The 26,324-nt window shown below is 47.0% G+C and overlaps 2 protein-coding genes across 7 annotated transcripts in view; one reads left to right on the forward strand and one right to left on the reverse strand.

Annotated features, from left to right (window-relative positions):
• The first annotated feature begins 602 nt into the window (after positions 1 to 602).
• Positions 603 to 7,749, forward strand: DYNLT1 (dynein light chain Tctex-type 1). Of its 3 annotated transcripts, XM_061207079.1 has the most exons (5): positions 603 to 683; positions 3,392 to 3,433; positions 6,428 to 6,551; positions 6,928 to 7,005; positions 7,303 to 7,749. In XM_061207079.1, the coding sequence occupies exons 1-5, from the start codon at positions 657 to 659 to the stop codon at positions 7,371 to 7,373; spliced, it is 342 nt and encodes a 113-aa protein (XP_061063062.1). In that variant the 5' UTR covers positions 603 to 656; the 3' UTR covers positions 7,374 to 7,749. The 3 variants fall into 3 exon arrangements, with proteins under 3 accessions (XP_061063062.1, XP_061063064.1, XP_061063063.1); XM_061207081.1 differs by lacking the exon at positions 7,303 to 7,749 and having other exon boundaries at positions 6,948 to 7,003; XM_061207080.1 differs by lacking the exon at positions 3,392 to 3,433 and having other exon boundaries at positions 640 to 683.
• The window catches only part of TMEM181 (transmembrane protein 181), a 73,380-nt gene continuing 53,284 nt past the window's right edge, over positions 6,229 to 26,324 (reverse strand). For 3 of the 4 annotated variants that reach the window (XM_061207078.1, XM_061207076.1, XM_061207077.1), the window contains exons 7-17: positions 21,480 to 21,560; positions 19,704 to 19,803; positions 19,041 to 19,171; positions 18,718 to 18,809; positions 17,676 to 17,733; positions 16,935 to 17,037; positions 16,308 to 16,359; positions 14,280 to 14,362; positions 13,179 to 13,268; positions 12,353 to 12,419; positions 10,901 to 11,927 (exon numbers count right to left, since the gene is read on the reverse strand). In XM_061207078.1, coding sequence (XP_061063061.1) covers positions 11,849 to 11,927; positions 12,353 to 12,419; positions 13,179 to 13,268; positions 14,280 to 14,362; positions 16,308 to 16,359; positions 16,935 to 17,037; positions 17,676 to 17,733; positions 18,718 to 18,809; positions 19,041 to 19,171; positions 19,704 to 19,803; positions 21,480 to 21,560 — 936 coding nt within the window. In that variant the 3' untranslated portion in view covers positions 10,901 to 11,848. Of the gene's footprint in view, positions 7,086 to 10,900; positions 11,928 to 12,352; positions 12,420 to 13,178; positions 13,269 to 14,279; positions 14,363 to 16,307; positions 16,360 to 16,934; positions 17,038 to 17,675; positions 17,734 to 18,717; positions 18,810 to 19,040; positions 19,172 to 19,703; positions 19,804 to 21,479; positions 21,561 to 26,324 lie in introns of those variants that run through there. The other variant, XM_061207075.1, reaches the window with a different exon arrangement.

Consider the following 26,324-nt stretch of genomic DNA (forward strand, 5'->3'; position numbering starts at 1 on the left):
TTACTAATTTTTATAAAGACCCTTGTAGACAAGTTAAGTGTATGTCTAGGTCATTCTGCTTAAGGCAGCCAGGAAGTGTGCAGCATTTTACAATGTTTCCCACCCCCCAATTTTTTTTTTTAATGGTGACTGTAGGAAAAAAAAAAAAAATCTCATTTATATGGAAAACTTACCTCCCCAAAGGAAGGTTTCGTTCACAGCTGAAGTTTCCTAACCCTGGATCCTTAAGGGGACTGCAAACAATATCTCAGACAGCCCATCACGTTCAGAAATCACTTTACAGTTTGTTATCAGGTGTCCAAACTCGCTTGAACGTTCAAATTAACCCACACAGTACGAACCGGAGGGAGGGGCCAGGACGACTCTTCCCCTCCCGGACTGGCTTTGTCCATTTGTTTTGTTTTCGTTGCTGAGGTGTAGGGAGCTGCCGGGATTCCCTGGCGGGTTCCCGCGGAAACCGTCGGCCCCGGGAGCACGGGAGAAGGAGCTAACGCCGAGCGGCCACCGGGCTGGTGGGAGCGGCACCGGCAACTGGGTCAGGGAGGGAGTGGGCGGGGCCCCTAGAGGAGGGCGGGGCCAGGCGCGAGGGCGGGGCCTGAGTGCGCCTGCGCAGTGCGCTCTACTCAGGGAGGCGGAGGCGAGGAGCCGAAGGAAAGATGGAAGACTACCAGGCTACCGAGGAGGTAACCGCTGGGTCGGCGACGGGACGGGTGGAGGCCAGGAGTTCCGGGTGCGGGTGGGCGGCGGCAGCCAGGGGCTTGTGCGGGCACCCGGGCCGCGTCTAGACGTGGGCAGCGGCCGTCCCCGGCGCAGGCTGACGGCACCGGCGCCCTGCCGAGCGCTTCGCGGTGACCCACCGCCGGGCCGGCTCAGGGCGTCGTCGCCCTGCCCGGGGCGGGGCTCGTGGGGCGGGGCGTGGAGGGGGCTCCGCAGCCCCGGGACGCCTTCCGCCGGCGGCGCCCCCGGGAGCCTACCCGCCGCGCCGCTCGCCTCCCCGGCGCCCCCGGCCCGCCGCGCCCCCGACCCCGAGAGAGCGCCGCCACTCGCTGCGTTTATTCCGTGATGCAGACCCCGCCCGCGGGTGGGTAAGACTGAAGGCCGCCGCTTGTGTGTCGCTGATGCACGCAAGACTCCAGAGTGACCCGCACGTACAGTCACATCTCTCAAGTCCCTTCAGTCAAGGATTGGATCCTCTGGCTGTGGGCAAAAAGCAGACGTGCCCAATAGGAGAACCTGCCTTTGTCTTCGTTTCCACACCTGTTCTTCGGTGCTGCGCGCAACGCCCACCGAGGCCACCGTCACTCCCATTTCATTTGAGTTTGAGACGACAGTAAGCTAGCTCCTATTTGTGGTGGGAGAAGAGTCATCTCTTACTGCCCCAACGAAGAAGCAGGGTAGCGCATACAGTTATTTACCAAGCAGAAGACATTCACTGTAATGACGTGTGCCGTTTCATGGCTCTCCTTCAAGCTTACGAGCATTCAGGGAATATAGCTGATGGATGCTCCTCTTATAGAATAGCTGCCCATTTTTCTTCTCGCTGAATAATTCTTGTTGAAATACAAATAAATGGAGTCCTATTTATTATGCAGCCTGTCAAAAATAACAGGTTATTTTACCATTTTTGAAATTTAGTCTAAGCAGGAATGTTTTGAGGGAAATATATATATAAGGCTTAAGGACTGATCTTAAGAGTTTCAGTTTTTATCTAATTTCCAAACTAGCACAAACTGTCTGTGGTAGTGTCATCATCAGTGTCTGAATGCTGGCAGCAATCAAGTGAATAATTAGGAGAAGTCATAGTTGAGGAGCAGGGAGCCAAGAAAAAACTTTTCCCTGTAAACTGTGCACTAATATAATATTGGAAAATGGCTTGTATTATAGGAATATTGAGTAACTTTTAAGAAAGGAAATGGCAATATAGAGGAAGTCCTTAATACTGGCATTTTAATACTCTGCACTCTAATTCTGGCTCTCACCAATGAGGCGGCTACGTGACTTCATTATTTCAGATCTCAACTGCATATCCGAGAAATGAAAGGGCTCAACGGAGTGATCTGTGTTTTACACAAGATAAAGCCCTGGGAGGCTGAGACCATGACTCTCTTCTTTCTAGCAGGCCTGCTTTGGGCGTTTACTAATCCACCCCACTCCTCCTAACAGCCTCTGCATATCCCCTAACTTCATGTAGATACCTGGATCTTTGTATTAATAACTCTACTCTCCGTTCATTGTTCATCTTTCCTGTAGAAACTGAAACTGCCCAGTGGATTCTGTACAACTGCTGTACTTTCCACGAAAAGTCCATTGAAATGCCCCTCACCCTTTTTCATATTTTAACCACATGGAAAGTTATACAGGGATCTTCCTGTATGGTTTAGGATCAGTGAAGTCTCTTGGAAGGATCCTTTAAACTTCGAGAAACAATTTAATCTAGGATACTGCAGATTTTCATTAACTTGGTGAGTTGGCTTTGTCTCCCAGTATGACTTCTGAGTAGAGCAGGTGGGCTTCAGGCAGTCAGCTCTTGAGCCTCCTGGCAAGAAAGGGGCACTGCTAGCACAGGGCCACAGTGGTCAGCAGCCCAGCAGGGAGGAAAACGCCCTGCCAAACTCTCTGCCTTTATTCCACCGGGATGCACATGGACTGAGGGCCTGGGGCTGCCCTCTGGAAAGCATCTGCAAAGCTCAGGAAATAAGGGTCGCAGGATTCAGAGGGAACCTTGTACCCGTTCAGATGTACCATATGTAAAAAGAAAGAAAAAAGAAAACCATTTATATAAACTCCTGGCACTAGATTCCCGCTGACAGCCCACCTCCCAGCTCACCTCGACACACTGGCGGGGAATGGCTGTGCCAGCTGCTGGCTGTACAGTCCTGAAGTAGGACAGCATTGAGAAAGAAAACAGTAAAATCATGGTAAATCTTACCACAAATAGTGGTTAAAAACAAACCGCCAAAACCAAAACGTCAAGTTTCAAGCCTCCTAACAAGTTTACATCAGGGAAAGAGTCAGTTAATTTATATAAAAGTCAAGTAACTCATTAAACTTCTATAGTAATGATCCTAGCGGCCAGCTGAAATGGATGGAGAGATTGAATTCTAGTTTAAGGTGAAGTCAGTCTTTTGGGTCATGGCATGATTAAAACAAAAACAAACCAAAAAACCTTTAAATCGTGTACATGTGTCCTAAGTCTCCTGACTGCCTCTCATTAGCTCTGTGATCCTCAGAGAGCTCCTTAATGTTTTCCTCAGTGAAATGAACAGCCTGGTTAGATTATTTCTGAGGTCTTCATTTCTAAATCATGTTCATTACCTAAATTTGCATTAATCAGTGCAGTGGAAAAGGATCTTTTAAATCAATCAAACTTAACTAATTTTCTTCCTTACAGACTGCTTTTGTTGTTGATGAAGTGAGCAACATTGTAAAAGAGGTAAGAGGAGAAATGCTCCCTTCTTCAGTGTTTGATTAATGGCTTATATGAGTGAAAATAATGTTTTAAATACTGTCTTGGAATTGTTTCAACTGAGCCTGTGTGTTTTGGCATTTCAAATAACAGTTTTTACTTCAATGAATATCTAGATAAGAATTACTCCCATATTATGTAAATTATATATTTTAAATGAGACAGAACATTTTATATGCTAGCATTATTATTGAATGTTACTAAGGCTTGATTCTATAACCTTTTAGCATCAAAGACTCATGGTAATAATCACACTGGAAAATGTAAACGTGCATTCCCTGTGTGGTAACTGCCACGGTATGTGGTGCTTTGAGGGATTAACCCACCTAGTGAGTTCAGAGCTGGAATCTGAGAAAATGGGAGTGTTAACTCAGTGAAAAGAGGGGGACAAATATTCCAGGCAGTGGACAAGTGCAAAGGCCCTGCGGTAAGGAGTGTGCGTGGTATGTTTGAGGGATTGGAGGGAGGTGGATGTGGCTGGACTAGTGCTGAGCAGGGGGGCAGCCTGGGGCAGGAAGGAGGCCAGAAACGTTTTCCTAGTCAGTTTCCCTCCCTGGGTACACTGAGCACAAAATGAAGCCAGTGGCTAAAAGACGGTTATTAGATGCTCTAAGTTTACCAATACCATTTGAGGTTATATATGTGATTTGGAATTTACTCCAATGCAAATTATTATTAGTGCAAGTTATTGACTAATGCCAGAGTGATAAAGAACCACAACCTATTTTCGTGAACATAATCAGAAAGCAAAATGATTTTGTTCTGCCGTATGTATTCCACATCAGGCATGATTTTCTGCTTGCTTTCAGGATCTATAACAGTTTGCTTGTCATTGTTTTTCTTTCTTTTTTTAAAATTTACTTATTTTTAAAATTTTTTTATGTTTGGCTGCGTTGGGTCTTCATTGCTGCGCATGGGCTTTCTCTAGTTGCGGCGAGCAGAGGCTACTCTTCGTTGGGGTGCACGGGCTTCTCATCGCGGTGGCTTCTCTTTGTTGCGGAGCACGGGCTCTAGACACACGGACTTCAGTAGTTGTGGCACGCGGGTTCAGTAGACGCACAGACTTCAGTAGCTGTGGCTCGTGGGCTCTAGAGCGCAGGCTCAGTAGTTGTGGTGCACGGGGTTAGTCGCTCCACGGCATGTGGGATCTTCCCAGACTGGGGCTCGAACCCATGTCCCCTGCATTGGCAGGCGGATTCTTAACCACTGCACCACCAGGGAAGCCCTTGTCGTTTTTCGAAATACAGTGTTTCTTAGGAACATGGTAGGGAGCAGGAAGATGGGTGAATTTCACTAGAACTCTGAAAAATGGAGTTGGCTTGTCATGAAGCCTCCTTGGGCCTCGCTTGTTTTCTTCACTGTCTTTGACTTGGTTCCCAGGCAGCAAGTACCATTGCAAGTAGACCTTCCCAGTCTCCATGGAAGCATAAAGTTACAGTGTGGTGTTACTTTCACATGGGCCTCTACAGATTTTTTTTGCCTCTAGGCAATAGGTTAATTCTGTACTCGAGCTATTTTAAGCATTGGGTGGTAGTAAATTTGGATGGGTCCAAAATTAGCGGAGGGTTTTCCTCCCTCCCTGAAAAACAATGAATTCCGAAGCATGTGTGGAGAGGCTTGCCAGAGTGAGAGGTTTAGCTTGAGTGCAGCCCCTACTTCTTTGAGGACGCCCAGAGCTATTAATACCCTGGTCCCAGGTTCAGCTCTGAGCTGGGGAGGGAGCAGGACACAGCTGAGGGTGCGGAAGAGCTGTGACAGTTTGTGAGGGGAGCAGGCCGTAGGCGTGACTGTAGGTAGCTTTTGTTCCTCAAAACCAAGGTCTCTGGGCTAGGCCCCAGGCAGTAGACCCCAGTCTGTCACCATTGTATACAACTCAGGGACTTTTTCTCTCCACGTCTGAGGACAGAACTTAGCCCTCACTGAATGTTATTATTTTAGGTCATAAGTGTCATAAAAACTCAGTTTTCTGGTTTCCAGCACAAGTTAGAAAAGGAGTAGAATAGAAAGCTGCTTAGAAGCAGGCACACAGGCACCAGCATAAAAGGCCCAGAAAACCATAAAATGGGACTATCCTCATTACCAGCTGGACCAAGAGTTGGGGCCAGGGACAGCGTGTATTCCTGAATACCCTCTGAAGCACACAGGGTGAACCCACCCAGAATACAGCACAGAAAAGGAGACAAGGAATTTCATAATAAAGAAAAAATTCATCACAAACTAAGTTTTGGAATAGATAGAGGAGTTCTTTAGTTTTCTGAAAAATGTACTTCTGTGGTAACATATTCCCAGAAGATGCTGGGTAAAGGAAGTATTTGTAAATATCAATACATGATTATTTGGATAGGTTTGTACATTGTCAGTTGTACAACCGACAAAAGATTCCTCTATCTCTAGTGTACTTTTAAGAAAGAAATAGGCAAAGGAAGATATTTTCTAGCCTCAGTAGGAAGAAAATGCATTGCTTATCTCCAGACAGTAATCACAACAGCAAACATTAAATTCAGTCAAAATGTTTAAAAAACTTGACAGATCAGATGCTAATTACTTTTTTTTTTTTTTATTTGGCTGCACTGGGTCTTAGTTCCAGCATGCAGGATCTTCGTTGTGGCATGCGGACTCTTTAGTTGGCGGCATGCGGGATCTAGTTCCCCGAGCAGGGATCGAACCCGGGCTCCCTGCGTTGGGAACGCAGAGTGTTAGCCACTGGACCACCAGGGAAGTCCCATATAATTACATATTTTAAAAAATGAATATAAAGCATTCAAATGAAATATAACACGGTTAGAACAAAAGGTACATTTGCAAAGGAGTCCTCGTGGTTACAAATAAGCTTATTTACACTTTATGCAAATTGTATTTCAGCAGTTCTTAGGGTGCGGTACTAACTGTGCTAACCTCAGGAGTGGCTGGAAGGTGTTTGGTGTGTTCTGCTAACAGTGACCAGCGTGCTCTGTCTTCCAGGCCATAGAAAGTGCCATCGGTGGCAACGCCTATCAGCACAGCAAAGTGAATCAGTGGACCACAAACGTAGTGGAGCAGACCTTAAGCCAACTCACCAAGCTGGGGAAACCATTTAAATACATTGGTAATGAATTTTTGCCTCTTGTTTGTATTGGTGGTGGTTCTTTAAATACTGATCAGAGGTGAGTCTGTGTCAGGAGAGCAGCGTGGCCTGAGCTCAGAGCAGGTTCCTGGTAGGAGCAGGTCACTCGGCTTGTGCACGTTACCGCCCACCTGGCCTGTGGGGCTGCGGGAACGCAGGGATGTACCAGCATTTCAGATCTGATGCTCTTAGAACAAGCCTGTGGTGCTCTGTTGATGTCCTAGGACCAGGCACTCTACCCCTAGAATTGTTATCATGAACATCAGCCACATGATCTACATATACATGCTGAAAGTGGACGAAAAGGAATTTGTGTTGCCAAGTATATTTCTCTAATAAAAGTCTGTTTTTATCGAAGTGACCTGTGTAATCATGCAGAAGAACGGAGCGGGATTGCACACGGCAAGTTCCTGCTTCTGGGACAGCTCTACTGATGGTACGGTTTTCATTCCTTTCGTGAAGGCTTGTCACGGGCACTTCCCTGAAGGCTCTGTGGTGCCTGGACCCTGCTGAGATCTAGATAATTCAAAGCATTGTTTTATGAAATATGTGCTTGGATGTTTCCTGTCTTTGAATGCATGTTTATTAGAGTCACCTTTTAAAACACGTTATAGAAAAGAGACTGGCCAACCTTCTTTCTTGGCCACGAAGAGTTAAGTACATGATCGTGAGAACTCGGAAGACCCCCGTTCTTCCCAGTTTTCTGTCCTAACCCGCCTCCTTCCTCCCGCAGGGAGCTGCACTGTGCGATGGGAGAACAAGACCATGTACTGCATTGTCAGCGCCTTCGGACTGTCCATTTGACCGCCTCGTCCAGCCTGTGATCTTTCTCCTTTTGTCCCAACATTTCTCTTCCATCTTCTAACCACCAGCCATCTACTCAGTGATCACCTGTCTCACTCTCTTTAAGTGTGTTTTTGTGGCGCTCTCAAAATATAGAGAAAAAAACCAAATAACCACACTGTTCTGTGACCTGCTCACCCTAAGTCAGAGGAATCATCACCGAAGGTAGTCAGGAGCCTGTCCTGCCACTTGTCTTAACTTTGAATGTTTCTTTTCAAAGGTGCTAAAAGCCGAAATCTGCTAGTGTGAAACTTTCTCTACTCTCTGAAATGATTCAAATACACTAATTTTCCATACTTTCTACTTTTGTTAGAATAATAAATTATTCCAATTTAAAGTGTGTGTTTTCTTCATAGTCTAAACAGTATCACAAATGAATTCTCCATATTTAGTTAGTGGCTTTAGAATCTATAAAACTGTAAAAAACAGAAGTTGCAGTTCAGCTTTGGTCCTCTCCAGTACAGCGATTTGCTGATTCACCCGTGGGACCAAGATCTTGACTGCTTTGCTGTGTTCTGGTTGGAATTCTACCCTTGGGCATCACATCCTTCCCTCCAGGTCTTCTCTTCTGGAGCTTAAGGGGTGGCAAGTGGGCAAGCTGGTCTTTTCTGATAGCTGGAGAGCTCTGACTCACACTGTCGGCCCAAATCTGCAACACTACAGCTTCTACTCCTGTGTTCTCTTATTTTTCAGTAGCAATCACAACAGAAATGTTTTAGTACCTTACGGCTTACACAATGCTTTCACAATTATTCATTTTGTGTCCACAACAGTTAGACCATTATTTATGAATCAGAAAAGGTGTCTGGGGGTTTTCTGACTGACTGATTTAAAGTCATGTCCAAGTAAGTGGGGAGGTGGGCCCCAAACCCGGTGAACCTCACCTTCAGGGCTCGTGCCTGGGCCACGTTAACATGGCAATAAAGACAGACACACCTCCGCGTCCACCTGCTGAAATGAAAAAACCCTGCTCTTGTCCCTAAAGCACCAATGCCTGAATGATCAAGTTACTCCACATGAAAAGAGCAAACAAATCAATGTACATAAATAAGGATCAAATATTAAAAATTTATTAACATCTACCAGAAAGGTAGTCTCTTAGTAAAAGGTGAAAGATTTATACGACCTGAAGAGAAACCAGAGTATAGAAAGGTAGTCTCTTAAGCCATTCCCAAAGTGTAAATTTGCCATAAATAAACATTTATTCACTTTGATTGACTACAATGATCATTCTGTGATCAAGTACTACTGTGCTCACTGACACAGTTCCAAGGTCTAATACATAGCTTTATCTTTCCTTTTGAGCTTAAGGTTTAGAGTTGTTTTATTTTACAAATATTTACAGTCTCTTTGTAAAAAGGCAGTTTTCAGTAGCAGAAAATCCTGTGTTTCATAGTCTGGTATTATAGTTCCCAGTATACCTAAAACATGTCAAATCAAGATAAACAGGGTAACAAGATGTCACAGACTAAAGCAACTTCCCTTTGGCCTGCGGAAAAGATTTGTACCTTTGTTTTTCAAAAGTCTAACCTCTAAGGCAACTGGTTTTTAAAACCCTCAAAATACATAAATGTACTTAAGTGTTCTAAGTCTAGTCTTCACTAGATGTCCCTTTTAATCATCCCTTCTATGAGCCTCTACGTTTTTCCCTGTGAAAAGGATTCCAGGAAATAAGTTACTGACCACATTATAATCTACTGAACGTAACTGTACCTTCAGTAAATAGCTCATGGAATTCTTGAGGCTGGTGATGTCTGTCTTGTAACCTGACCATTTAATGGGTTGGGTTTACATAATGTATCTAAACTTTTATTGCAATCTGTAATTATGTACAGGAACAATCTTACAAACCTTGAATATATTTTATATATCCTCTTCTTTAGCCTTTCAAATGGGGCTTAAGAGAGAGAAAACTGCATCACTGCACTGCTTTAATGATTTAATAATAAATCAAGCAGACCTTTATCCACATGGATAATGAAGCTCTCCCTAGGGAAACTGTGAAATGCCTATGGTCATCTTCCAGGTTCCCCTAGACTGGACCAGTATAAAAAATTATCCCAAAGATGATGTTATTCAAGCTGTTACCATGGAAGAACTAAAGTCAGCCCTTTATAATTTAAGTTTGCAAAACTTTGATACCCTCCAAGACCAAAAAATAATCATAGTCATTTTCTTGCTACTGTCTAAAGTTTCTGGCAGACTTTAGTGTTTTAACCTAATACCTATGGCACATATAATACACGCTAAATGCTATACATTTTAAGCAAATTTTTACATGTAAGATGTAATATGTTGACATATACTAGAGAAGAGAAACTGAAAATGCATGACTTAATAAAGAACCATTTCCCACTTAAGTACTTTCTTTTGTAACTTTTCCTCGTTTCCAACTTAGTTACAAAAAGTAAATAAATACTCCCATATTTTTCATTTCACTGATTTGACGCCAATAAGAATCAAAGGATGAAGATATCAGTCATCAGTTAACAATTACACTATAGGATGAGGATAAGTTTTAAAATGTACCTAATGTGTACAGCTAAATGCTTCAAATACTTTACATTTACTGATAAATAACAGCATTCCAAATTATGGACAATTATTTTATAATGATTAAAACTTGTAAACTATATCATACTAGGATACATTAATCAGCACAAGTAAGTTTTCATCAATTTACATAAAATTACTTAGTCTTAATAGAAGTTGTAAAATTTGGTAACAGAAAATTTCTTCAATACCTCTGAATACACAGAATCAAAAAAAGTAATCACGTCATTGCAGCAAATGTAAAAACCATGTAAACTTGAATTACCCTTGCAATAATACAACTGTTTTAATTCAGACTTTCTTATTTACAAGGTTTTAAAAACAAATATAAATGGAATCCATATTAAAGGTGCATTATCATTAAAGTTTAAATTAAAAAGAAAGATACGAAGTCAGAAAGAATAGTGTCTCATGAACCTAAGGTCCCAGCACTACCTAAAGTGGAATATAACTTTTAGCTCTGAATGGTAATTGGAGAGTTAATGTATACATGAAGAAAGTGCAGGGGCTGTTTGCAGAGCAGAACAATCACGTCCCATACCTCTGTGTCTGCCGAGATGGCATCAATCAGGATGTCTGCAATGATCACAGGTAAACCATTCAAGAGAGAGATCAGTATGCATGCCAAATGAAAAGCAAAGGAGATATCTCTACCTCCTATAATTAGCCTTTGACAAAAAGGAACTGGAAATCTCCAGGGCCTTCTACGATGCCACAGATTCAGCAGCTCCAGATGGCTCTTACACAGAGCAATTTATCTGTTTACCTGACGACCATGTGAGACACACAGGGCCGGAATGATTCCCAACAAGTTACCTTCTCCCCAAAGATGTTCCTCCGTAAGCCATCTAAAATGTTTTACCTTCTTTTATCTAGTTTCCAAATGCGAAGCTGAAGAACTTTTTGGCAATAACGAATCTGTAGTAGTATACCAATCACTTGTTTAACTTTTATTAAAAAAAACAAAACAAATAGAGCTCTACAAGGTATCATCTTTAACAGAGTTGCAGAAACTCCTGCTTACTGGAATTGTAATGGATACCCTCCTCCCCATGAATATGAATGATGTCTCTATGCACAGGGACATCATTCATATTCATGATGTAACGCTCACACGCATTACTCACGTGTGCACACAGGCCCTTAGAAAACTCTGGCAACAAGACCCTTCCCATGGGAGCTGACAACCTGTCAATCATCTTACCCTTTCCTTACGAGCCTTATCAAACGCTCCTCAGAACTCCAAGACACCAGCTCTGCTTTGGTGGCAGTGAAGGGCTAGAACCTGCCCACCCGCCTCCCTTTCCCTAAAGAGCCATTACATACGTACACATTTCACACAGCAACCGACACAAGTTACCCATCACTTGAGATGCGTGATCATCCAGAGCACAGGCCACTCAATGGGGAAGGACTGCCCTCGTGGGGCAGCCACAGAAACAGGCTTCCCTTTGAGTTTAAAGGGTCAAAAATTGGTACCACGGGGCAGGGAAGAAAGGAAGGGAGCAGAGGACCACCACCATGCTGTGGGCCTTATTCACAAGGGCTTTCCAGGAACTTGAAATTAGTGAATTTCTTTTTTAAATACATAATTCTCTCTACTAAAAACAGCAGTAATTTCTTTCTCACCACTGAAAACAGCTATCTCTCATATGAAATCTTTGAAAAATGATTTGGCTGTTTAAACTTTTCGTCAGCGCTTCTCTTCCCAAATAAATGCAGTCAGTCTAACAGTAAATTTGGCCCATTGTTTAAATTTGTCCTCAATTTTGGTTTTCCTTTCAAAAATATGTAAACAAATAAGGATCAGGAAATCTCTGCTTGTAAGAGAGGTCTGCGTTCAGGCAGGTACAGGGCAGGCCAGGAAGCAGGCACGGGGGGGCTCAGTCACTCTCAGACCCCTCCTTGTACTGGGCCCGGATGGCCTGGCCATTCTGCAGGGGCATCTCTTCATAGTCACTCCTGTTACAAAAGAGACCTCTGATACCATTCGGCTTTTGACAGCACTGGATTTATTCTCCTCTTCACACTGACCCGCTGTCCTAACAAGAGCCCGTTTCCTAGCCTCGCTCTCTCCACTTCTGTCACCAATTGATTCCTCCCACTCCTCCCGCCCCACCCATCACCAGGGTGTGTGTTCCTCCAGAAAGAACTGCTCTTCCTGTGGTCACCACTCACTCAGGTGTCCCGCAGGAAGGGACACTACCCACCTAAGCCTGAGTGGCGTGACAACAGAAAACCAGGGGATCGCATGACTCTCCCAGGTGAAAGAAACGGGACGATACCTTTGAACTCGTCTGAGAATGATCACCAGCCTCTCCGGTGAACATGCGAAAGCAGGCCGAGCGCTGGCCCCGGGGCAGCCCTCGGCGGAGATGGGGACTTACCCGTATATCACGTCGTCGTCCGAGTCGTTGAGCATGGAGAAGGCGGGATTGTCCTTCAGCTGGGACTCTGAAAACCAACACGCATTTTAACGTCACCAGCCCAGAGAGGAAGGATGCTGTTCTAGAAGGGTGGGAGTCAGAAAGAGCTGGATTCCAATCCCCGCTTCCCCGTTTACCGCCTGTGTGAGCCGGACAGGTCGTTCTGTCCCCAGGGGGCGCCGCGGGAAGACTGAGCGGGAGCCTGGGGGGAAGGGCCGCCCGGAGCAGCCGGCGGGCGGGCTCCCCGCAGCCCAGGGTCCCGCAGGTCCTCACCGGGAGCAGGGCCGGGACACCTGGTCTGCCCGCCGCGCCCCGGGCCCGAGCAAGGCTGCTGGTCCACAGCCCGTCACCCGTCGCCTCCGCCCAGACCCTCTGTGCACGTGCTGCGAGCCCCCTCCACGGACAGCCAGGTGGCCCTGCCGGGCCACACGCCGCCCCGGCTCCAGGGAGTTCTCACCCTTCTCACCCCGGGGCAAGAGGGCTGTTTTGGTTTGGTTCTTTTGGGAGGTGGGGCGGGGTGTATGTCTGGCTTTCTTTCAATGGTCACGGCACTCATTTCCAACAGACTTTATTTCGCGGGGCTGACGGACACGCTCGTGTCAGGACCAACGGACACACTCCGTTCCTGCATCTTGGGCTGTAAGGACACAGCACCTGCTGGGCTCCACGTGCGGCTCAGGGCTCACTATCCGAGCCCGCCAGGTCTCTCCGCTAAGAGGGAGCCGGGGAGGCGGGGCCGGAGCTGCTGCCCAAGCTCCCTGGTCAGCGACCTTGGCCGGTGGCTTACCGTACAGGGCGTTCTTCGAGGGCGAATACACAAAGGCCAAAGTGTAGAGGTAAAAGTTCAACAAGCCGTAGAAAGATAAGAATTCAGCTGGTGACACTGGTCAAGGGAAGCAGCAGAGCTGGGACACCGTCTATTTGGACAGGTCAGCCGGCCCCTCTCCCAACCGTCAGGGACTGCTAAGCAGCAGCCGGGACCCCGGGGGCCACACCCAGACATCAGGGCACCACAGGGCAGGCCCACGGCCAGAGGTTACAATGACTTTCCAGGGGCACCTGAAAACCACAGGTGAGCCGCGCCCTCTCCTATCCATGGAAGCCTCTGGAGGTGGCAGGACCTGATGAGAGCAAGTCACACGCAAAGGGCAGGAAGGCCACATAAACCCGGGTGAGTCAAGAATAAAAGGAAGAACTGGAAACAGACTCTCAAACTAGTCCTTCTTAATCTTTTCTGGATTACATACCCCTTTGAGAATCTGATAAAAGCTTTGTGTGAAATTCAGTCACAAAAATGTGAAAAATCATGCGTCGATTCTAAGGATGTAAGTAAGAGAAGAGGCCCCACGGAAAGAACCCAAGACGTGAGGGGTGAGCCCCAAGGTTTCCCCTGATGGACGCCATCACTGAAAGCGGGAGTGGGAAGCACACACTTGACCCGATTATGCATCCAGAAGAGGCGCTTACTGCCAAGGCAACGGGGCCTCAGGGAATCGGAGGAGGCTCCGCTGTTGACAAGCCCTCCCGGGAGACACAGGTGTCAACTGCGGCTGGACACATCTGGGAGTTGGTAAGGGATGCCATCTGGGGAGAGAGGACCCTCGGATCAGGCCTCGGCCTCTCCCCAGTGCCCTGCAGGGAGAGGTGGGCAGCCCTGGCTGGACCCGAGGCTCGGATGGTGAGTGGACCCGTTCCAGTCCCTGCCCCACAGAGAGGAGAGTGGGGCGTGCAGGGCAGGTGCAGGCGCTGGGGCCCCTGGGCCTCTCATTCACACGGACAGGGGTGAGGCCCCCAGGGCATGCCTCTTCCTGACTTTCACAGGCCTGCAACGCTACCCACTCCACCGGGGTGTGTGCCTGACACCTGACGTCTTTCCACAAAAGGATATAATTCTGGTAGTGAGTTGACAGTTCAGCAACAAAATTGTCTTGTAATACTTGTGCTCCGAACCTTAAATAAAGGATGACGATGCTGAAAAAGAAGGGGGGTGGACAATACATAAAAACATACCAAGAGACAGCACTAGCTGCATATAACTTGCTACGTTCACTGCCTAGTCATGATTTTATCTGCATGGAGACTCGTACACGCACACACAGCCCCTCCACTGGGCTCCTGGTCTCAGATCCAGGGACAAGGTCAGCTGATGCTGATGCAGACCTTGTTACAGCCTCGAATCCAGGTCCCCGGGCACGTGCTCCTCCTCTTCTCTTACTCAGTCTGTGCCTTTTGGACCATCTCCTCCAACAGACCCGGGGGACAGTCTGCCTCTCCTTGTCCTCTTCCCCCGCTGGGCAGTGGTTCACATACCTGTCTGACACCTGCCCACCAACGCACGTGCCGACAGAGGGTTCTGGTACTTGGGAGCCCACTTCCCCTCCCTGGGGTCCAATCTCCACTCCAGCCAGACTGTTTAATAAAATGTGGACCAGGTCCCTTCACCTCCTGGCTTAAAACCTTGTGAAGGGTTCCCACCACTGAGAACAGAACCCAGACTCCTCACCATGGCCTGCGGGGCGCCCTGACCTCCCGGCGGCCACCCTCCCTCACATCCTCACCCCCTGCGACGCTGATGTCCCTGAGCCCAGGCTTCAGGGCCCTACTTCAGGCCCCAGGCGCCCTGCTCAGAGAGGCGTCCCCCACGAGCCCCATTAAAGCAGCCACGGCCCTCCTGCCATCGTCCTTCCCTCTGCTTTCATTATGGCGTTTAGGCTACTTTTTAATTTTTTATCACTGCCCTCCTCCACTGGACTACAAACGCCATGACAGGGAGGAACCCGTCTGCCCAGTTACCAGTGGAGGCACTTCCTGGGTATCTGCTGCACGAATGAATCCCCTCGAAACTCAGACGAAGAAAGATCACAAAAGCATAACAACTTCTAGACAGACGTACAGAGGTCACTACAAGGAGACAGTAGCTCCCAGCCCGTGGACTGGGGCAGCCTGAGGGCGAGGCTGTGTGAGGGGATGGGAGGGGTGTTTATGTGTAGAAGGAGGTGAGGGTTTGCATGTGAGGCTATACCAAGGGCTGAAGAGACACTGAGTAACAACCCGTGAACCTCTGTTTTCAGGTGAATTTAGATGCTGAATAAAACCAAGCTCATTTTGAAGACCAGGCCAAGTTCACATGCTTTGGTGAGGGATGCACACAACTCCTGCAGGGGCGGGTGAATGAACCCAGATGCCTCCAGGATCCCTCATCCAACAAGGCTGGGACCCCAGCGCAGTGGGTGGAAAGCCAGCCACTCGGAGCCCGGAATGGCTCCCACCAGGGGAAGGGCTGACAGCCACTTATTTGCCATCCAAACAACTGAGAAAGAAATGCAGATAACTAGATGTTATTCCCCTTCGGGATTTTGATTTTTAGGAGAAAGCGACAAACCAAAAACAAGCAAGCAATTATCTGGAATTCATTCAAAGACCCGGCTTTCTGCGCTCCCTCAGGCCGGCCCGCGGACCCGGGAGAGTCCTCGGCACCTGCTCTGCTGCGTGGCATCTCCTGCCCGCTTCCCTCGGGCAGCAGCGTGTGTGCTTCAATGATGCCCGCTTACCGTCCTGTCCTTGGGGCAGCAAAAGGAGCCCAGGTGCCAAGCACGTCACCCAGGATCCTAACTCTCTGACTTGTCTCTACTGCGTCTGCTGCCTTACAGGGCACATGTCAGAGCAAGGGGGGAACTCGAGCAGCGCTGGGCCGCGGGCCTTCGCCAAGCTCTTCTCTCCCCTGGGCGCGAACAACAGACATGCTCCCTCAGCCACCACACGCTCAGGGCCCTGCCAGGGGAGGAGGCCTCAGACCAGTGGATACAGCTGGCTAGAAGCACCCTAAAATTAACCCCATAAAACGGGAGAAAAGATATTCAGGACAGTAAAATAAAAACTCACATTTTGCTTCTTTTAAGAAATAAAGTCTTCTTACCTAATGATAAGCACTACAAAAGTCAATGCTGTCAAAAATTTCAACCTGAGATCTGAAAAAGAAGTAAATACTCCCATTAAATCACCAAATTGGAATTAAATTCCACTAATCCCAGAGATCTTTAAAGACAAAAATAAAGCCAAACCTTCTGAACAAAACCCTTCTTCCCTCTGGACTTTAAACCTGTTAGTACCTGAAGCCCAGGAGAAATGCTGTCTCACCTCCCCCGAGGCCAGGAGGGTCTCCAGCGAGGCCGTGGCCACTATTATTTGCTTGTGACAGATTGGGGGAAAGGATCCTATGACATCAGGTGACTTGTCCCGATTCAAGGACGAGGAAAACCACCCCTGCCGCTTTGTAAGGTGCGATTCCAGAAGGATCCAGGCAGCTCCAACAGCCACACTGGCACCTGGGGCCCCAGCTGGCTTCCACCCCACAGGCCTCCCTCCAGCGTTGGCCCTAAGCACTGTCCAAATGGCCCAGAGTCACCCCTGCAGCCCTGGGCTCCCTGGGGCTGAAGGCGCTGCTCCAGCCCCTGGGTCTGCCCTCTGGGTCAGGCCGTCGTCCCCCCCAGCCCGTGCCCACGCGGGCAGCCCTGCACCAGGGGGCTCTGAGACCAGCGCTTACCTACATAAGGCATGTGCCGCAGCTCGGAGCAGGCCCGCACGATCAGGAACAAAAGGTATAAGATGTACATGGCGGCCACCAACATGAAGAAAACCTTCATTCCCTGGAGCGAAACCAGACGGGCACTTGAATGACAACAGGGTCTCAGTGTTGCTTCTCCCTCCGATGACATAAGCAGGAAAGCCAGAGCTTTCTAAGAGGGACCCGGAGCCCTGAAGGCCACAGCCTGGAGCAGCAGGAGAACACGCTCCGGCCGCTCTGACTCTCCTCATCCCGGCTCAACCCCTCTGCGAGCACAGGCGGCCAGCTCACCCCAGGAGGACAGCCCGGCCCCTGCTCATCAGACGAGCGAACGCCTCCATGACACACGGAAAGCTCCGAGCATGGGGCCTGGAACGTAGGAGGTGCTCAATAAATGGCAGTGGCGCCTACTTGTCTCTCCCCGGGATGAGGGCCTGGCTCCCCGCCCTGCTTAGGAAGACAGCGTTATGTGTCCAAGAAAGCATCCAGGCCTGGAGCTCAATTTTTCTGGACCTTGGTTTTCTTTTCTGTGAAATGAGGGGCTGAACTAGATCACCTAGAAGACGATGGGTCTAAACCACACATGAACTTTCTATGGACCTTCCCAAATAACCAGTTGGCAAGCTTGTATCAACAGCACAATTTAAGTTACAAAATTCAGCCACTTTTTAAAGACAGCAGTTAAAAAAAAATTCCTCTGGCTTCATTAACAATCCTTACCTGAAAATTTCCTGTGTCCACTCGATACTGGTACATTGGATCATGTAATTCATTAATTCTAGAAATACGATGTTATAAAAAAAAAACATAGATTAATAACTAGTTTACTTTTTATTTTATACTTTCTCTCACTTGGCTTTTTAAAAAACTTACTAACATAAACTACTTGCTGACCAACAGTAAGAGATTTTTAAAAAGTAATCCTCAATTTATGAGAAATCCCAAATTACCTATTGAAAATGCACACAACACTACTAAACTTACTGTCCACAGTCATCAGTATTGTGAAGTACAATATTTATCATCACGAAAATCCCTATACTAGCTCTCGTTCCATTTTAAGAGCTGTTTTCCAGGCACCTTTTCAACGGCATATATGGGCACCAGGAAATAGATGAGCACACAAAGAAAGCAATAAAAGTAAATATAAACTTCTATGAAGTGCATTTCAAAATGACACTGGGCTGCTGAGACGACAGGCGGGTGGGAAGAGGGAAGCGGAGACGCGACCTGAGTCCTATCATTACTGTGCCAGGTGCCAACATCATACCCCTGAGATGGGACTAGTTTCTGCAGAAAATCCTACTTGGGTGAATCAGGTTGTTACTACGTTAGGCTTCTGCGGTGGTGCCATTTTACAGATGGACAAAAATACTAAAGATCAACCCTGGGAGCTGGTATAAGGATGGAAAGGTTTAAAGACACAAGCCAAAGGAGAAACTTAAAACATCTGGGGACGGTGGCGAACCAGGAGCCGACCTGAGCGTCATTCCTACATATGAAGTCTCTGCCTCTCGGAAGGAGAAATCTGAAAAGATGTGGTCTTCTTTGTTTTCCACCGTAGACTAGAAGAATCGTGTACATCTCTACATGCCATTCAAGCAGAAATGAACCCTCAGTTTAAGTCACACTACCAAGTTGTGAAACACTGGGTGACAGATTCCCTTCTGGATGAGTTCACAAAACACAGTCAACTTTGGGTCTGTCCACCTTGTTAAATGCTTTCCAAGACTGAAGTTTCACACATAATAAAATTACTCACGTCTGCCATATTCCAAGGGTAACACAGGCCAACCACAATAGTCCAACAATGAAGAATTTAGGCAAATAGAAAGTCAAGCACTTCCTTTCTCCCTTAAAAAAAAAAAAAAAATAGAGAAGTTAGTAATTCTAGCAAACTATTACCCCCTCACAGACCACAACGGATCATAGATACTCCAATCATTTCCACACAGCACACACTCTTCTGTTGACTATGAGGCTGAAGACAGGTTCCCAAGGACGAGTTCACCCTAAGGATTATCACCAGAGTCTGGCACAGAAGGACTGAGTCCCCCACTCCCTCCGGAAGTGCTGACGGCTCACCTGCACCCGGATCCCATGGTACACGCACAGCCAGAAGAGCAGCAGGGCGCACAGGAACACAGACTGGAAGAGGTCGTCCAGCATCCCCGGGAACCAGCTGTTCACCAGGAAGGAGAGGGGGAAGAACGGGTCTGGAAGGCAAAAGGCAGACACGCCTGGGGAAGGCAGACTTGCCAGCACCCGGTAGGGCACCCCGTCCCCGTGTGAGGGCAGAACTCATGATCGCTTTCCCCCCGGCCAGACCCATGGGGAAGGTAGTGAACTAAAGGCTGTCTTGTTTTTCAAAACACCGAAAAGCCAATGAACAGATTGCTCCAGGAATGAGTACCGAGTGCCGTCTGTTCCTGCCAGCCGCTCCTCCCCGCGGCCTGGGAGTCCCGGCGCCGCAGCTCTGGAAGCAGACGCTTTCTGGAGCAGGGCACGAGGAGCAGACAGCACTGCTGCCACCCTCAGCCAAGTCCCAAGACGGTGTCTGCGGCCCTTCTGGGTTTTAACCTCCAGGCAGGGGGAAAGCTGCAGGCGCCCGCCGCGTCCTGGAGCAATGTCCCTCGGGCCGCACGGGGCGCTACCACCTGTTCCTTCAGGGGCCCCCAGGCCACCTCCAGGATGCCTTCCAGCTTTCAACGTTAAAGGGGAAAGCGCCAAAGTAAAAATGGCACCTACCGTTGTAAAGTAGCAGCAGAGGCAGGAGAATGGACATCCACTTCTGCTCGATGCCCCAGTCTCGCATGGAAAACTTGCGGAGGGAGTGAGCAAACAGGCACTGCGAACCAGACCAGGCCCCCAGTCACCGTCTTTGCCCACCCTGCTGAGCATCACCTTACGTCTGTCTTCCCACATCAAAGGTCTCAGTGCCAGCCAAGACCTGCTGAGCCAACCCCTTGCTGAACCGACCCTGAGACCATCAGTGACAACTGGGAGAAGACGGTGAATTGCTGCAAAGGAGCCTCGATAAGACGGTCACGGCTGTTCTCACAGGGGCAGGAGGTGACGAGGAATATAATGGCCATAACCCCACTGGCCCCCCAGCCCCCTCCTGGGCAGGCTGCTTCTACCAGGCCGGCTCCCACTGAGCCGCAGAGAAGGACCTCCCGGGGCACAGGCCACATGCTCCCAGAGGTGCGACTTTCACAGATGACACCAGCTTCTAGGGAGGCACCAGGACTCCCAGAGGAAAAGCCGAGGAATGAGGCTTATACATAACCACGGTCAGACGATGTGTTTCTTTTCAAACACCTCCCTGAAGGGGCAGTGGCCCATGGGAGAGGTTTCTTTAAACTCTAAAACATCATACAATTTGTGATTTTTACGCCTGGAGTCGTTTTGTTTTTTGTTTTTTTCTGCAGTCTAACATAAGCCAATAATTTCCTAAGCAATTTGGACTTCCTGGGCTGATGGACCATTTCCCCCAGTCTATCTGTCAGAATCAGGCCCATTTCTCTTGTTTGAGAACATGGGGCCCTGGGTACCAGCTCTCTGGGCCCCAGAGTATGGCGGCAGAATCCCAGGCAACAGAAATCCTTCAAGGAACAGCAAGGATTTCTGACCAAATATAAACAGCAGTTTTCCGCTTTCCTTTAGTAAGTTCACCAGGGGAGGCCCTGGCCATTCCAGCTCTCAGGGTACTCTGTGGCCGTGTCCTGCCTTCCAGCCACACCCAGATCACCACCGTCTGGCACTTTCCTCACATGTCCCCTGTGAGCCTGTGTCCTTCTGTATACAGTTAGTCTGCGAAGCCACAAGTTCCTTGGGTGGCAACTGGAGCGGCCACCACTGCTAAGAACGGACGTCCTAAACGTCACACCCTCTGCGTCAGCACAGGGCAGTCAGCTGACGGGGGCAGGATACCACCCTTCAGGCACACTTCCTTTTCCTCCAATTTATAACTTCCCACCTTCACTGGCTGGGCCTCTGTGGGGACTGCCTGTACTCTGTGGGTTATCACCCCCCAAAGACACGGTGCACCAGCGGACAGAGACCTCGGATCCCAAATGAGCCGAGAGCCTGCACGTCCAAAGCCCCTCATCTGCAGTCTCCTGAAAAAGCCCGAAGACTGAAAGGTCTGGTCCACTTTTCCAAATGCAAAAACCCAAGAACGTGCTGTATCCGCACCCAGAGAAGGTCATTCAAACGAGGCAGAATCCCTTCCACACAGGTTAAATGGCACTTCTCACTGCACACCGATGAGAATTCACTTACAAGTCAGTGACCTGTAATTACTGTGACACTACACAGTGCTTACTTACTAAAGATACCACAGCATTCCTGCAGCACAGCACCCCAGCAGAAATACAGAATATTTAGTACCATCAGGTCGGCCCACTGGATGGAGTGTCTCAGAGTTCAGGTAAATCTCCCGCACTCTAATAACCATAATTTATGAACTAACTTTGCCCTTGTTTGGATTCTGACATAATCTGTTAGGTGAATGGTACTTACAGTGACAACGAAGGTAAGCACCACAAAGACGAATCGGAACCAAATTTCCAAGTGGGAAAATGCAGGGTCGTAAGTCTTCCACTAAAATGGAAAGCAGGAAAACAACTTGAAAAAAAATTCATCTAAAAGGAAGTACACCACATTATTTATTTATTTTTTATATGGTGTGCCCATACAGTGGAATATTATTATTTTTTTTAATGCCTTCTACTTATTTATTTATTTTTGGCTGTGCTGGGTCTTCACTGCTGCACGAGGGTTTTCTCTAGTTGCGGCGAGTGGGGGCTACTCTTTGTTGCGGTGCGCGGGCCTCTCATTGTGGTGGCTTCTCTTGTTGCGGAGCACGGGCTCTAGGCGCGCGGGCTTCTGTTGTGGCGCACGGGCTTAGTTGCTCCGCGGCATGTGGGATCTTCCCGGACCAGGGCTCGAACCCATGTCCCCTGCATTGGCAGGTGGATTCTTAACCACTGTGCCACCAGGGAAGTCCCCACCACATTATTAATAATAGTTATCTCTAACTGTGAGACTACAGGTAGTTTAAAATGTTCTCTTACACTTTCTTACATGTTCTAAAACTTTAACACTTAGTACATTTTATTTTTATATTAAAGAACACACACCTTGTACCAGGAGTTGAAAATAGCTTTAAATGGTGGCATACTAATGATGACTCTGGCAGATAAATTATTCTATAATAATAGTAATAGCATTTGGCTTTTAAATCTCATATCAAAGATCAACGCTGTCAATCTCTTTATTAGAAAAAGCCATGCTTTCCATTAAAAGACACAGATTTTTAAACGATGCAAAAATGTAAGTATGATGTTCTAAAAAAGACCGAGTGAAATGTATAGATATGAATCTGAGACAAAAAAAAATACTGTGGAATGACGGTTGTCAGTTCTCGTGCTGAGTAGTCTCACTCATATCAAGTGCATGGCTAACAGAGAGAGGATGAGACCCCACGTGCTGACAGCAGGTGGAAGGCAGCCCTTCCCACCTCGGTTACCAGCCAGATTCATCACCAGAGCCCAGGACACGGCGCTGCACTGGGCTAGGGAGCCCCGCCATTTTAATGCACTGAATTAAAATCATCTGAGCAATTTAAAAATTGTAACAGATAGAGCAACAGATAGAGTTGAAGACACCAGATTCACCTTATTTGCCTCAAACATTAAATGTATACACACACACGCACACACACACACACACAAAGACACTGGACATGAGGCAATGAAGGGCCATAACCTCTAGCTGATGGGGGACAGGTGCACCCTCTGGTCACCCCAAGCCCTGGGGGAACCCGAGCAGAGCCCAGTGGTCTCTGAGTCGCAAACACACCGCTGTGAGTGCGGGGACACAGCTCACCGGCTGTGACTCACAGGACGGAGTACTAACAGAGGTACAGAGCAAGCTCCAGCCATCTGCCTAAGGTCGCCCTCCCCACGTCTTCACCTGAATCCTGATCCGCGCATGAGAGCGAGTAAACCACCCAAGGCCAGGGGAAAATCCCTGAAAGGATCACTGGCACTCACAGAAGGCCAGTAACAGTAAGAAAAATGCACCATCAGAGGGATATTGTAGCGCGTACTCCAAGCACTCTTACCTCAGTGGTGGGGAAAAATTAGCCTTAGACTCAATGCTGCTTTGGTTCCACCTAGCAAAGTTTAAAATCAAGGCCTGAAAAGCACACACTGTTTCCAAGTAACATTACCACATCCTAGAACAGAGCTCAAGGATATTTATCAGAACACAAAACTCTAGCAATCAATAATGTCTGACACTGAATCAAAAATACCAGACGTGTAAAAAAAGCAAGAAAATATGAAACATGATGAGAAAAAACTAATCAATCAAAACTGACCCAGAAATCGCAGACGACAGAATTAGTAGATAAGGACGTGAAGAAGCTAGAGGGGAGTTTGCATACGTGGAGCAGAGACCTGGAAGGTGAACAGCAGCAGATTAGACATCACAGAGGGCACAGACGTGAAGACAGCAAAAGGATCCACGTAAAATGCGACAGAGAGAATAGACGTCACAGAGGGCACAGACGTGAAGACAGTAAAAGAATCCACGTAAAATGCAACAGAGAGAAAAACGAACAGAGCATCAGTAAGCTGTGAGACAACTTCAGGTGGCCTAGTAGATGTATACTTGGAGTCCTCAAGTTTCTATTGGCGGGAAGAAGGTAGGAGGATAGAAAAAATATTTGTAGAAATATTGGCCAAATTTTTCCCAAATTTGTTGAAAATTATAAACTCACAAATCCAAGAAGCTGAATGTATCCTAAGTACAAGAAATACGAAGAAAAGTATACCAAGGAACACCATAATCAAACTGCTTAAATAAGTAAAAGAGAAAAATCCTAAAAGTGGCAGGAGGGGGCTGGAGGGGCGGAGAACTGTTACAGAGGACAAAGACAGTATAATAGATTTCTTGTCAAAAAGTGCAAACCAGAAGACCAATATTTTCAAAGTATTGTAAATCAAAACCACAACGCAATACCGCTACATACCTATTAGAACGGCCAAAACTAAGTAGACTGCCCTACCGAGTGTTGACGAGATGAGGATGTGAAGCAACTGGGACCCTCACACACCGCTGATGGGAATGTGAGACAATACAGCCACTTTGAACCCAGTCTGTCAACGTCCCAAACAGTTAACCAGACCCCTGACACATGACTCAGCATCCCATTCCTAGGTATTTACCCAAGGGAAGTGAAAGCACATGTCCATAGAAAGGTTTGTACACAGAAGTTCGCAGCAGTTTTATTTATAACAGCCCCAAACTGGAAACAATCCAAATATCCATGAGCAGGTGAGTGGATAAACTAACTGTGCTATATCCACACAGCTAGTGTCATGCAGCAACACAAAGGAATGAACTACTGATACACCCAACATCATTAATCAGTCTCAAAGTAATTATACTGAGTGCAAGAACCCAAACATACTATATGATTCCATTTACATAAAATTCTAAAACATACAAACGAATTTGTAATGCAAGCAGAACTATTAACAATTGATGTGAATGGGAAAGTGGAAATCATAGTAATTAAGATCATATGAATTGTGAAGTCAGAGATTCGTATTTACTTAATCTCATTAAACCTCAGATTTCTCCTCCATAAAATAGCTACTTTGAAGAATTATCATAACAATCATAACATTTAAATAAGGGGATGCATATAAAAAGTTTAGTGCAGTGCCTGGCAAAGAGCAAATATTCCGTAAATAATAGCTGTTATTATAAATCGAAAACACTACAGCTATTATGATTATTGCTATACTGTTTACATTTTACAACAGTATCGTTTACAAAACGATCACAGTAGTGATTATGAGCAAATGATGGGGGGAGTGTTGATGTGAACATAATATTCAAAAAGAAAAAAGTATAATACATATCTTAGTTATAGATTTTAAGGCATGATCAAGAAGAGAAAAAAGAAGTGTTACCATCAAGAAAAGACTCACAAAATACGTTTAAAGTAACAGTGAAGAAAGTACGTATTTTTTTACCCTCAAGAGACTGTAACTCTTTTTATTTTTTATTTTATTTATTTATTTGTTTTTTTTTTTTACTGTAACTCTTAAGAAAGAAAATAACCATGGACTCCCCAGAAGGAGGGGGGATTCAGTCTTAGGATTCTGTCAGAGGAGCACAAAATAATCAACTCGCACACTTCAAAAATTAGCACTAGAAAACAATGCTTTACTCAATAAATAAATAGCTAAACCTAAAATATGCATTTTATAGGGTTGGCCAAAGAGTTCGTTCGGGTTTTTCCGTAACATCCTATGGAAAAACCCGAACGAACTCTTTGGCCAACCCAATAGTTCTAAAATGTGAGTTCATAGGGGAAAGGAGGAGAAAGATGAGGAGTTGGGGTGAAGAAGAAAGACAACGTTAAACCCCGGCTTCCCCGACTGGATCCTGGGCTGGAATCTGCCGCATGGTGGGTGCTCAATACCTTGTGATGGTGGGGCCAGTCTTACTTGCTCTTGGGGCCCTTCCTGCTGTAGGGAAACCACTGCCACCCAGGAGCTCCCTCCAGGAGGCTGCCCTTGTCAGCAGCTGCTGAGCAGAAGCATCTCTGTGTCCCGCCGAGGCCAGAGTGGCCTCACAGCTCCATCTGGCGTTCACTGGTGCCAAGGGTTTGAAAAGTCTTTCTTTTCCCTAGAGTGAGCCCGAGAAGGCGTGAAGCTCAGAGGACAGGGCCCCAGCCCCTCCGCTACAGACAGCATAGACAGCAGCCTTCCAGTAGCCGTGGGCCCAGTGATGCTGGGGCCAAGAGGGCGACGGTCCACAGGGATCTTGTCAAGCAGTGGGGAGTGCCTGCGCCCTAACAGGAGAGCAGTCACTGAATGGACCCAAGTCTATGGGTTTAAATACAAGTCTTTTAGTCAATATATTATGCATTTCCGTTGCACCAATTTACACTTTCACTAGCAGGGTATGAGAGCTCTGGCAGCTCCACATCCTTGCCAACTTTGACATTTTTTTGCCTTTTTCATTTTAGCCATTCTGGTGGGTGTGTAATAGCATCACTAAGATACTCTAAAGATGTATTGTATTCATTATACTTCGTTTGCTTCCAAAAAGGAATGAAGGTAGTTTATAATAAAAATCCAGACTAGACAGAAATCATTTTAAAGGATTTTTCAAAGGTAAAACAGTAAAGAAAGAGGGTAATTATACCAGCAACCCATGCCAGGATGTTAGTAATTACTACAATTCAGCATAAAACATCTTTCGGAGATTTGTAGCAGCTAATACCAAAAGAGAAATGTGAGGCGTTACACAGCTTTCATTCTCTAATAAAAGGAGTTAAAA

Source organism: Eubalaena glacialis, chromosome 12 (assembly GCF_028564815.1).
Source record: "Eubalaena glacialis isolate mEubGla1 chromosome 12, mEubGla1.1.hap2.+ XY, whole genome shotgun sequence".
Lineage (NCBI taxonomy): Eukaryota > Metazoa > Chordata > Mammalia > Artiodactyla > Balaenidae > Eubalaena > Eubalaena glacialis.